At 26.7% G+C, this 13,392-nt stretch overlaps 1 protein-coding gene across 3 annotated transcripts in view; it reads right to left on the bottom strand.

Annotated features, from left to right (window-relative positions):
* Positions 1-1,012: 1,012 nt before the first annotated feature.
* LOC107448113 (RNA-binding protein 28) overlaps positions 1,013-13,392 on the bottom strand; it is a 37,075-nt gene continuing 24,695 nt past the window's right edge. For 2 of the 3 annotated variants that reach the window (XM_016063221.4, XM_071184671.2), the window contains exons 10-15: positions 11,406-11,555; positions 10,105-10,191; positions 9,697-9,786; positions 8,391-8,486; positions 6,602-6,706; positions 1,013-1,179 (exon numbers count right to left, since the gene is read on the bottom strand). In XM_016063221.4, coding sequence (XP_015918707.2) covers positions 1,063-1,179; positions 6,602-6,706; positions 8,391-8,486; positions 9,697-9,786; positions 10,105-10,191; positions 11,406-11,555 — 645 coding nt within the window. In that variant the 3' untranslated portion in view covers positions 1,013-1,062. Of the gene's footprint in view, positions 1,180-6,597; positions 6,707-8,390; positions 8,487-9,696; positions 9,787-10,104; positions 10,192-11,405; positions 11,556-13,392 lie in introns of all 3 variants that reach the window. The other variant, XM_087159968.1, reaches the window with a different exon arrangement.

Here is a 13,392-nt window from a genome sequence, read left to right as displayed (position 1 = left end):
CCCCCCCCCCTTTTAATTTAGTAATATATTAGTTTTAACAATGAATTAAGTTAAGATATCAGATATGATATTCTTTATCTGAATAAACATTTTTGACTGCCAAAAATATGGGCATTGGCTGCAATCTGGAAAATAGAGTCCCAATTGTTTAGTAAGCAGAGCAGTTGAAAGTTTGAACCCCTCAAAGTTAAATTCACTTTTTTCAATAGTATGTTCTGAAACATTTTTATACATTGCTATAAAACTGGTTTACCAAAAAAATTCTATGCAAAACACATTTTTTAATAAATATTTATTCTTCAATTATGTATTCTTATTAACAATGAACTTATTTAACAATGAGAAACTTATACATTGTTTAAAACTATGTCAATCAAAACTTTTTCAACTGTTAATTAATAAAATAATAAAAATTATTGAAAATTATTTTTGTCATTAATAAACCAATTTTTTTAAGAGAGCAAAAAATTTTAGATTTGTTTAAAAAGTTCCAAAAAATCGTTAAAAAATGGCTATATACGCAAAAAGTAAAATTATCTGGAAGGGGCAGGAGCTTCCAACAGCTCTCCTGATTAAACGGTGACCATAATTTCCAGACTGCCCCTAACAATTTTATGGTTAAAAAAAATTCAAATCCTTTGAAAAAAATTTATGTTTATTTTTTAAAAAATTCATTTTTGTATCTAACATTTTTGATGTCAATGCTTTGAACCATTAAAATTGGCAACATAATGCATATAGAATCTGCATATAAAATAAAATTTAGAATTATAAAATTAGAATTATTTTACTTGGTTTCTCATTTATTATAACTTTTCCTATAGTTTTCAACATACTAAGCTTAGACTAATAATTCAGAATATTTAAAAATCCAAATATTTTAATCCAGTAATTACTATGGGAATAGATGAATTTTTGAATAGATTTCAAAGTTTTTTGAACATTATTCAACAAAAGTTAAAATCTTAATGAATTAATATTGAGTACATAACTTAACAATGAACACAAAAGATGTGAGAAAAATATTTTATTTACAAATAAAATAAAAATTAAAAACTTAAATTACATTTTATTTAACAGCTTTTCCTTAAACTTGTCGACCATAGTCTTAAATGTTTCTTGATTAAAGTTGTCTGACTTTTCAGGATTAGTTTTCTTTTTGAATTTTGATTTATTCTTCTGTAAAAGAGAAATTTTTTTATACAAACAATTCATGAATATTATTAATAGTATTAAACTAATTAGTTAGGTTTAAAGTTTCTAACTATTAGATTTATCCAAAAGTTGTTTCCAATTTTAGTTAAATTGAATATAGAAATAACTAGACCAATAAAACTAATCCAAAGTAAATCTTAGTAGTCGTAAACCCAGAACATGGGGTGGGCTGTTCAATGATAGTTATGAAATGCGCAGCAATTCATGATTTCTCGAATTCTGGGTAACAGACATATCTATCAAGTTCCTTAAGTCAAAGTTTTTAAGCGTTTCTAGTTTGTCCAATGTAACCAAGGTCCCCACTGACAAGGTATTCGATAAAAGTCCTTGCAATTATCAAAACTAACTGCTTTTCCATTCAATGATAATTTCTATTAACTAACTGAGACTCTAGCCTTGGGTGATCCCCTCTCTCCCATTCTTTGGGACATATTCATGCATTATTTTGAAGAAAAAGTTTCCAAATTCCCATGGTGGAAAAGATATGTTAACAATACATTTGTCTTAATAGACGGTGATACTGGTTTTCAAGAATTACTTTCTGCTGTCAACTTAGTTAACCCCAACATTCAACTTACTTTAAAGGTGAAATTAATTTTACTTTTAAAATGCTCTTGTGACTTGTGTACTTTTTTAAAATGTTCTTGTGACTAAATACCCTGAACATTTTTTCACCTCTGTTTACAGTAAACGTTTTGCCGTCTCTTTTCCACGTCATGTTAATTCTATTCACCCTAATTGTTAGAAAATCTTTGCATCTCTTTAATCTCACTCTTCTTCCTTAAACTCCAAATTTAACTTCCTGCTGCTAACCATGGATTTAACGTTTCTATAGTTGATTCCGCTCTAACTAAAAATCACAAGACCTAAACGTTTCTATAGTTGATTCCGCTCTAACTAAAAATCACAAGACCTAAACGTCTCTCTTCTTCTAATCCTTACAGAGCACTCATTACTTTACTGTATTTTTCTCCCGTTTGTTATAAAATTGCTAATATCCTGTGCAGTTTTGGTTTTAAAGTCATTTTTAGGCCTGTTAACAAAATTAAATTTAAGCCTTTAAAAGACCCAATTAAATTTAATAATGGCTGGGGCATTTACCGCATTCCTTGTGAGTGCAAATTTGACTACATCGGCTAAACTAGTAACACTTTAAAATTCAGGCTTAAGGAATATGTTAGATATGTTTGTTATCAAGAATAAAAGAAATCATTAATTGCTGCACATTGTTGAAATCTTTAAACTGGGCATAAACTTTAATTCAACAATGCCAAAATTATTTCCACATCAGCGCATCTTGATGCCCTGGAATATTGATGTATTCATACGTATGTTGATTCCCTTGTTAATGGCAATAGTTCCTCACCACCTCTTCATAGCATGTGGAATTGCATTTTACACTATTTTTTTTAGTTTTGCTTCGCATCTTTATTTTATATATCAAATCACTTTTGCTTCTTGTCTTTCACGTCTGGCTAGTCTTGAAAATGGGCACCCGCTTTTGAGCACTTAAAGCACGTCGACTGATATTTCCTATTTATACATTTTTGAAGCAAATAAAGTTTTTCAACATTTATAATGTTATTAATAACACAATTTGTCTAGATATCTTCATTCTAATTTAATATCTTCCTATGCATTTTAGCTTCATTTTTACTTTTAGTTTAAATAATTTTTCGAAATCAAAACCAAACCCTTCTAGAATAATTTATAGAGGTTTACCTCCATAAATTATTCTAGAAGGGTTTTGATATTGTAGAAGGGTTTGATATTGACTTTGTTCTAGATTTAGCCATTGATAATTTCAATTTTTATTCAAAAAAATTATTCATCTGATGTCACTCACTTATTTGTAAAATTACCTACACACACCTAAGAGAATAAAAAATCTTATACATAACTGGCTATTCCATTGAACTAAATTTCTATGAACTAAACTATGCCCTTTTATATAATTTTAAATGCTATACAAATATTTTTAAAAAAATAATGCAGTTTTGTTTTGTTTTTTTTTTCAATTTCGTTTCATTGTATTATATTTGTATCGTTATAGGAATTTCGTTCTTTTTGGTATTAATTTCCTACTACTTTCGAGTCTTAAATTTGGACACATTATATCTCGTTAACAAACTTGAAGTTCAGTGGTTTTACACTTGAAATGCTTTCAAAATTAAATAAATTATTTATTAAGGATAATAAATTATATAAAATTATTGTTGACAGAAAATTACTTTCATGTAAAGGAATTTTGTAAATGTTATCTCACTTATATGTAAGCAGTTTTGGTAATGCAATTATTGTATATAAGTAATTCAATAGGCATGGTCAAACAATATCGTAGATCTTCCTGAATGAAATGGTTTTTCAGATTTCACCTGTCATGTTTGTAAATAATTAATTGTTATGAAAATAGCTTATTAAATTCTAATACATTTTCTTTAAGAAACAAGTTATATATTCTAATTGCAAACCAGAGCCTGTTAGTTATTATTTACTTTTTTACTACTATTACAATCTCCAAATCAGCTTAAAAATAAGTTTATCACTTTGTTTATTGGCATTGCTGATAAGAATTTAATTTAATTGAATAATCTTATAGTAAGTTATGTAATAAATAAATAAATTTTGTATATAAATTTTGTATATAAATTTGAGTCCTGGATCAGATAGCAGTAAAAAGCATCCAGGTAATCTTCAAATCACAATACATAATATCTATTATCTGGAGTTTTCTGAATAGTGTAATTTTAATTGTTAGTCACTCTTTTGATTACTTAAGTCAAATTGCTAGATACTTTAGTTGACTTAAAAATTTAAAAAATTTAACAAAATTATTTCAATATATATCTAATATAGATATATATAAGGAAAAATTTCAAAATTAACTGATTTATTAGAGAAAAGAATAAGGTGATAATGAGCCTTTTAAATCATTAGTTGTTAAAAACGAGTTTGAATGCAACAAAGAAAAACCATCAGTCAGGAGAAGTGCAGAAAGCGATATTCCTTGGTCACTGAACGGCGAAAGGATGGTATATTTGTGTTCTTTCGTGACTAAGCCGAAAAGTGAAGTAAATAGATAGGCACTGACAATAGCAACTTATCTTGTTTGAAAAATACTTGGAATCTATTTCCATTCACTAAACGCCGCAATTATTTGTAACCATCCGGTAGTACTCTCATATGATTAGTAGGTAAAGTCTGTAATTGAGTGCAGGTAGTTAAATAGAATTGACAATACGCTCATTTGCAATGGTAAATTTAACCCAGTCAATGGTTTATTCAAATAAATAAATAATTTAATTTAATAGCAATTTTAAAAGTTAATCTTTAATCTCAGAAAATAAAAACAAACTCACCTGCTAAAAAGTACCATACGTTTAAACGTTAATTTTTGTGTCTGATTTGGTACTATTCTAAAAACAGTATTATAGCTGAATTATCCGATATTTATTTGTTTATGAAAATAAAGTTTTGTCACCATAAATGAATTTAATACAGTAAAGAGAAGTATAAGTAAACTATTTTCATGTTTCAATATATTTCAGACATTTTATGTTGAGCAAAATATGGCTTTAAAGGTGTAGCATATTTATGGATAAAACCAGACATCAAAATAGTTCAGATTGATTCAGGTTCATATATTTCATTTATATGCATTTAAAAAAAATTATTTAGATGTACTATTAAACAATACCAAAGATACCACCTACGAGAAATTTAGGTTTCCTAATTATTTAAAAAAATATATATAATGTGTGTGTATATATATATATATATATATATATATATATATATATATATACATATTTTTTTTTTCATCTCCCCTTTGATCTTTGATGAGTATGACATAAAAGAGAAATAGCTAATATGCGCCCATTTTCGTTACGCGAAACGGAAAAACTTCTAAATTAATATAAGTGAAGAAACTCATTATTTATTATTTAAAAAGCTTATATTATATTTGTATGAAAAGAAATTATTTTATTTAAGTAAATTTTATTTGTTAAACAATATTATTTGTTTCTGCTGCAGGTTTAATTTGTTAGATCAATGAATAAAAATATTTCATTTAAAATAGTACGAACTCTGTTAAAAATGCTAACTGTTTTTTAAAAAAACAATTCTATAATTAATATAAAAAAAAGAAAAGTATCACAATTTCCTTTTTTCAGTTGATTTCTAAATCTTTACTAACAAGCGGTAAAAAATCCAATTACTGCAAAAAACTTGGTCAACGTTATGATATTCCCTACTCAAAATTGTAGTCATAATCTCATTAGTTCTAAAAATATGACGTAAAGCCGTTGCGGCTCAGGCTATAGAACATTCGCCTTTCAATGAGGTGAACCAGGTTCGAATTCCAGTGATGGATAATCATACTTTCATACTATGGGTAGTCATCTGCTTTTTACAGTAATTTATAAACAGTAATTGCCAGTTTCAGCGTCTCTTGCTACAGTTACAACTAAATATCTATGCATTTGGAAAGTTATTTCTGTTATTCTTTCACATATTCAATTAAATCAGGAAAATAGTTCAAAGAAATATTTAACAAAAACATTTCCATTAACAAACTTCAATATAATCAAAACTTTATTTGACTTTTAAAACTAAAAAGAACGCGAGTTCAGTTAATATTAACTCATACAAAAAAAAAAAAAAAAAAATTTAAAAAATTTTTTTGTTACTTTTAAAAAGCTGATCTTTCAACACATTTTCAAGATAAAATATTTTTTTGTACGACATAGGCATTTAAAATAATCAGTTTTGAGAAAAAATAACCAGAATTTTAAAAAAAAATGAAGAGAAATAAATAAATATATAATTAAAAAGAAGATGTGGGAAAAAAATATAAAAATCGTTTTATTCCCGCTTTTCAATATTTAACGAGAAAATGTTCTATGGGGGGGGGGAATAAGCGATATTCACAAACCGATTGTTAGTTTGAATGCCAGGAAGTTCCACTATCAAGATGAGCACACCTTTGATTTATTAGTGACATGGGGGATACTCTTGCCAGCTGTGAAGCAAATGACCAAAGATAGCCCCAACAAAATGGGTGAGTTCATTTGCGAATGAAAAACTCAGGATGTTTACGGGGGTAAATTTTCCTCTGCTTGGGTCGTTAAAGAGTTAAATATACTACATTAAAATGCAAAAATTGCATATTTCCATTTATTAAATACTATGATTTCATTAGTTAAGAGTTTTCTATAGTTAGGGGTCTTAACCACACTTTGACTATCAAGCATCTACTGTATCACAAAAAAATTGCCTGCATGACAAAAAAATTTCCTGTATCACATTTTCATATTTTGTGATTTTTTAAATAAATAAATCACATTAATTTTCCTGTCTCACATCATTACTTCAAAATACTTACTTTTCTCTGCTTCTTTTTAGGAGACTTTTCTGTTGATATTTGGCTACCTTCAAGGATATTTACTGCTTTAGCACCTTGATCTGTTGCTGAGTTTTTGTCCCTGCCCTAAAAACAAAATCTTTAATTAGAACAATGTAACAAAACAATGTACTAAAGTTTAAAATTCCCAACAAACATGTTTGAAACTTCAATTTTTTTTTTTTTTTGTATTATACAATTGAAATTATTATTAAAAAAAGTGTTTATGTAGGCTTTGAAAAGAGCGTAATATGTCTTTTACACATTTGCAGTTCTATATCAATTATCAACAAACAAAACTTAACATATTAATAATTATCAATATCAAAAGTTATCTTTGAATAAGGAAACTGACATTCAGGATTTATAACTGGACTACATTTCTCTGGAACACTACTTGGGCAGAACTGAAAATATATAAGTGTAGGGGTGAAACCGCCAACGTTTGGAAAGCACACGCGATTTTGAAGATCTCATATTTTTACTACAATATCATTACGACATGTGAATTTCAAATTGCACATTTAAATAATTACTTTTTGACAAGCTTTATTTTTGCTGATTTTACTGTAAAGCAAAGTTAATTTTTTTTTTAATTTTTAGACAGTTTTTGCGATACATCTTCACTTAGCTTTAAAAATGCTGATTTTGCTACAACATGAGAATTTTAAATCACGTATTTAAATAATTACTTATTTAGGTGCTTTACTCATACTAATTTCATCGGAAATTTAAGCATTTTTTTTTTGTTGAAATTATTGTGATGTTTTTTCACATGATTTTGACAATTCTGCTACTTTAACTATGTTATTATTATGACATGCAAGTTTCTTATAGCGCATATAAATCACTTTTTGATACTATTTATTTGTACATATTTCCCTCTAAATATAAGTAATTTTTCTGACAGGTGGTGCCATGCATTTGTATGTGTTCTTTAGAATCTCGATATTTTGACACAATGTTATTGCAAACTGAAAAATTTGAAAAATTGTAGGAAAACGTGAATTTTTAACATGTTCACTGTTAGTAATTTATTTGTTTTAAAATTTTGTAGCATGGATTTTTTTAGAAAACACGAAATGTTATACCTTTAATAATTCAAGAAATAGAAAAAATATCTGAAATATAATACCAAATAAATATTGAATCTTATTTTGTACTATAATGGTTATGTTTTATTCTTTGTTTTTGCTCACTTTCACTCTGGGAGCATTACAGTTTTTCTTTTGTTAGAATTTATATTCCCCCTTCAATATATATATATATATATATATATATATATATATATATATATATATATATATATATATATATATATATATATATATATATATATATATATATAAAACAAAAACAATATATAACAAAAACAATAATTGATAAAACAGGAAAAAAATTTCTAGAAGCATAAAAATTAAAAGTATTTAATTTTCTGCAAATATATTACTAATTTTTTTGATTAAAAAAAATTTAGAGCTGAAAACAGTAACATTTATAAAAAAAATATCATATTTGCCATCAACATGATTAAATATGTGTGTGGCCTTTTGTTAGTCAACCTGCAGTGCAAGAGGTCTTTCACTCAAAAAGGCTGTGCACCCCTATTTTAAGGTGTAAACTTTTATAAATATTGGATGAGTGTGTCATAGGTTCAACCTTGCATTGTGCTTCAAGTGTTGAATTTCGCTAAATAAAATTTTGAATGAAAGTTTTATTTACCTTTTAGTTAAGTTATTAAAGTTTTGAAATAAATGAAAGTTTTATTTACCTTTTGTTTTTTTCTCGGACTACCTTCTGAAATGTCAGTATTTTCAGGTCTTTCTTTTTCTTCAGAAACAGAAGATATCTTTTTTCTTTTCTTAGTCTGTGTAGCAAGATTATAAAAAGAATTAAGCAAGATTAGTTAAAAATATTAGAAGAAAATATTAAGAATAGCTACACTTTCAAAATGGATACATGCCTCTAATTTCGCAACTTATTCGAACAAAAAATATATATTAACCTAAATTGTTTATATAGGTGAAATTATAAAAAAGAAAAAATATGAAAGCATTTGTAAATTTAATCTAAAGAATAGCTTCTAAATTCTTAAATTAAAATTGAAGATAATATTCTAAGCCTTTATTTGAGAATTAAAAAATACTTTCCAAAAAAAAAGTATGGTATTAAAAATTATTTGTAATATATTTTGAAATCGTAACACTCAAACGTTTTAAAGTGTGGAAATCACACTTTATTTGTCTGTCACAGAATTTATCATTCATATTCATGATTTATGCTATATATGAAATAAAGTGTGAGAATCATACGTCGTTACATAAATTGCATACTTCAATCTATCGATCTCAGACCTATTATCACTTAATCCCATTCATGAATTGCTAACAAATATCTTTGTTTCAAATGCTAAAAATATTCATTTTATATCATAATAAAAATTCGAACAAAATAATTGAGTTCTGCAACATGGAGCCAGTTGAGTGTGTGCCAAATTATTGTAGCAGTTTAAACAATTGAAAAAGTTCAATCTGTTTTAACCTCGAAAAGGAGAATGAAATTACAAACAATTTAGTATTAAAATGCTTCAACAAGAAACTTTCATCTGAGATGGAACATATTTTCTAGCACCTTGCAGACTACAATTTAAGTTAAGTTTTTGAAAATGATGAATCAAATATTGCTTGTTATGATTTAATCAATTCTGTCACAGTTAGTCTCCTTGGGCAGAATTCTTTGTGATATTGTTAAGAAAATAATTATAAAATGAAAAATTTTCTTTAAGTAACTATCCTTCACACTTTTTCCAGGCTTAGGATTGACTATTACAGTAGTGCCTATTATAGCAAATTACAAATGTGTGGCTTTAATTTCTTTTAACATTTGATTAGAACTTATTCCTTTTTTGATACTACTTACATGTACTAAAACTGGACAGAACGAACATGATGCTCTTTTCAAGGTCACCAAGAGTTTTAAAAAAAGCCATTTCTTCAACGATATGGATAATTAAACAATCTGGTAAATTGGCTATCGGATAATCGCCGCTGTACAATAACTTTAATGAAATATTTTACCTTTTTTGAGAGCACTTTTGCATTAGAAGTTTCCACCTTGTTTTTTACATTTTCGTTCATTTTCCTACCACTTTTTTCTTCACTTCGCCTCTAAAATACAATCAGTGATTTAGTTTTGTAACATTAATTAATAAACATTCAAAATAAATTAGTACAATTATAGGCAGAACTATACTTTTATATTCAATATTTCAAACAATAAGAAGTTAATTAATACCCTGAAAAAGAGAGAAATAATTTTGAAAAACACTAAAAAATTAAGCCACTAGAAGAGCTTTTCGTCTCATTTCTAAAAATTTGCTTTACTTCTTAACTATAGAAAAGTAATTTATATTTACTATACATTAACATCTACCTATTTATATTGAAATTTTATGTAAAAATCTAAAAAAGTTTTTAAATACTAACCTTGTTCCGCTGTTTTAATTTTTCCCTCCTTCTTTCTTTTGTCAAAAGTGCTACTTTATTTTCCACTGAAAACTCTACAATTGGTCTCTGAGGGGGTAAAAAAAAAAAACAATAATGAGCATTTTATGTACTCTTAGTTCTAATTACAAGTTTTAAATAAATTTTTAAAAAGAAATGTACTATCCATCAGTAAGAGAAGCTATATAAAATAGAAACTATTCATGAATATTTCTATAAAACTGAATAAAATTACTGTACTTGATACTGTATATGATAAAAAAAATCTATGTAGTATCCAGAGCTAGTGCATGTGCATAATATATGCTAATAGAACCTTTATAAAATAATATCTAGGAATGATGTAGGCTGCCCTAATACATCGACTTATCAAGATTTCTAGCAAATCTAAAAGGAAATTAAAATTCCTAAGCAGAAAAAAAAAATTAAAGAATATCTGGCAAACACTCGAGCACTTATACATAGAGCTGATGTGTGACTAGAATATAATTAAACTGAAATTCTTTAAATGAAAAGCTATCTCAAATTTTTAAGAAAATAAAAATATTAAATATAAATCCTCACACTTTAAAAATAGATACCAATTCTTCTATGAAAATTAGTCTTGAAAAACTGGTGAAAAATAGAAAGTAAAAATTAATGTGCAAAATACTAATGATAGATTAAATAAAATTTTAACAAAGGATGATCTATCTAATCATTTAAGTTTTGATCATTTAATAAGGGTGTTTACCCTAAAATATAAATATTTAACGCAAGTTAAATTTTAAAATAAAAGAACAAAACTTATAACTCATTCTATTTTTAAAATGATATAAACTTAATACTTTAGAAAAAAAATATTTTTCCAAAATGAATACAATCTGGGAATAAAAAAACCAACTAAAGTAATATCTTTAGTTAATGAATAAAATTAGCAGAATAATAACACACATTGAAATTAGGGAAAAACATTATTTGTTGAATCTACAGTTAAACTTTTTTTTTATCATTATATATTACTTTACAACCTTTTATCTTTTTCTAATTCTTAAAATTTTTCAAAAATCTGTTAGAAGATTGAAAAGTTTCAACGATGATGCATGGAATGGTGAATCAAAATAATAGTATTATGAGTAACAAACACATTTAGTTTTCATTCTTATGTGAACAAATTACTCCACTTAATTCTCTTTTTCAAACACACAGGGGTTAAGAACCGTGAGAGAACTCAAATAAAGGTTACATCTACAACAAAATATGCTATGTAAAATTTTAATTTTAAAATAATCAAGAAAAATTACTTTTTGTGTTGTAAAAATTTTAGGATTGTTATTTAGTTTTCCAATAGCTTCCAATGCCTCTTCATGTTTACTAAAACTAACAAAACCAAATCCTCTTGATAATGGTATTCCTTGGACACTAGTCTTTTTAAAATCTCTCATCACTCTTGCCTGAAATGTGTTTATATTTTCAATACAATAAATAAAATAATAGTTTTCAAATACATAATAAATAAATACAACTAGGGTTCACAAAAACAATAAAAAATTAGTCATTTAAACTAACCATTAAAGTTTCCTGACCATTCAATTGTAAGTTCTCAAGGCTTTTTTAATTGTTTTCTTAGTTTTTGCTATGGATATTCATATGGTTTTCAAATCTAAAAATTTTTAATATAATATTTACTTGAGATTTAAAGGATTGTATTCACAACGGTTTCCTTTCACATTCATGTGGATTTTTGTTAGTTTTTCTGACAGTATTTCTATACAATTTTAAAATTTTAATTTTTTACTCAATGGTATTATTGATGAATACACAAATATTCTAAATGACAAATTTAGCATTCAAACTTATGATTTTTTATACATTTAACGCCTTGGTGATAACTGTTGCTATGTCTTTATTCTGGCATGAACCCTAACATAACAAACTAGAAATATACATTCATTAAGAGGCTTTCTTTCCTAACAACCAAAATTTACCCACTGAAGCTAGAGGGATAAATAATAAATATGTTTTTAATTATTCAACTTCACAAACAGTTTATTAACTGGGCTTAGCAGTCTCTTTTGAAACATGTAATATAGAATGTCCTTGCCCAATTACAATGTTAAAATAAAATCAATATTATTCTAGAATTTCAACAGGCTTTTCTTTTGTCAAAATTATGATAGAATTCTGAATTATTTTTACATTACATTTTCAGAAAAGTAAATTTAAAAGTGTACAAAGCACAAAATAAAAAACAGACCACTCTGATCAACTTTTGATCAAATAATCAGATCTTCACGTTCTAGGACTCAATTTATTTACGTTAATTAATTAGTGAAAATGATATTTTAAATTACGCAATCCGACACAAAAACGTACTTTCTCTGAATAAACATACCCTTTTCTGGATGGATTCGGATTTTTGATCCCCATAATATAGAAGAGGGGTGGCCAACCTGCGGCTGTTTGAAGGATTATTTGAGACTCTCAATAAATGTACCCGAGTTCCCTTTTCATTTTTGAGCTATTATATATTTTTTTTCAATTATCATCGTTTCTTGACGATTCGACAGATATCACAGATCTTCCGCAATTAGCAGTTTTCATACGTTTTGTTTCACCTGACTTCGTTATTGAAGAATTATTAGATTTAGTAGCACTTCAAAAGTCAACCAGCGGTATCGATATTAAAAATGCATAAGATTCAATAATGAAAACTTTTGATGTGCTTCTTAATAAACTTGTAAGCATTGCAACTGATGGAGCTCCGGCAATGCTGGGTAAAAAAATTGGTTTTATTGGGCTTTTAAGAGATGATTCTCAAATTCCACAATTCATACCGATTCACTGCATAATTCACTGAGAATATCTCTTTACAAAATATTTGAAATATCCTGATATCATGAAAACAGTGTTACACTCTGTAAATTACATTCGCACCAATGCAAAAAATCATCAACAATTCAAAAATTTCCTTAAAAAATTAAAGGACGAAGAACTTCCAAATGTCATTAATTTCTTTTGCATTGTTAGATGGTTATCTAGCTACAACATATTAATCGTTTTCTAGATTTGTTTGATCCGATAACTGCATTTCTAAAAGTAAAGGAAATAGCCGATTCAGAATTAGACGATGACGAATGGTTACAAGACTTAATGTTTTTAACTGATGTCATGGAAAATTTGCAAACACTGAATTTACAATTGCGGGGGAGAGATGAAATAATCTGACCTCTCACAGTGTATATTTAGTTTTCAAACTAAATTGCAACTTTTTCAAAAGGACATTAAAAA

The sequence above is a fragment of the Parasteatoda tepidariorum genome, chromosome 3 (assembly GCF_982258835.1).
Source record: "Parasteatoda tepidariorum strain Cologne lab strain chromosome 3, Ptep-v5.0, whole genome shotgun sequence".
Classification (NCBI taxonomy): domain Eukaryota; kingdom Metazoa; phylum Arthropoda; class Arachnida; order Araneae; family Theridiidae; genus Parasteatoda; species Parasteatoda tepidariorum.
The sequence above is the reverse complement of the archived record's forward strand: the minus strand, read 5'-3'. Positions and strand labels throughout refer to the sequence as shown.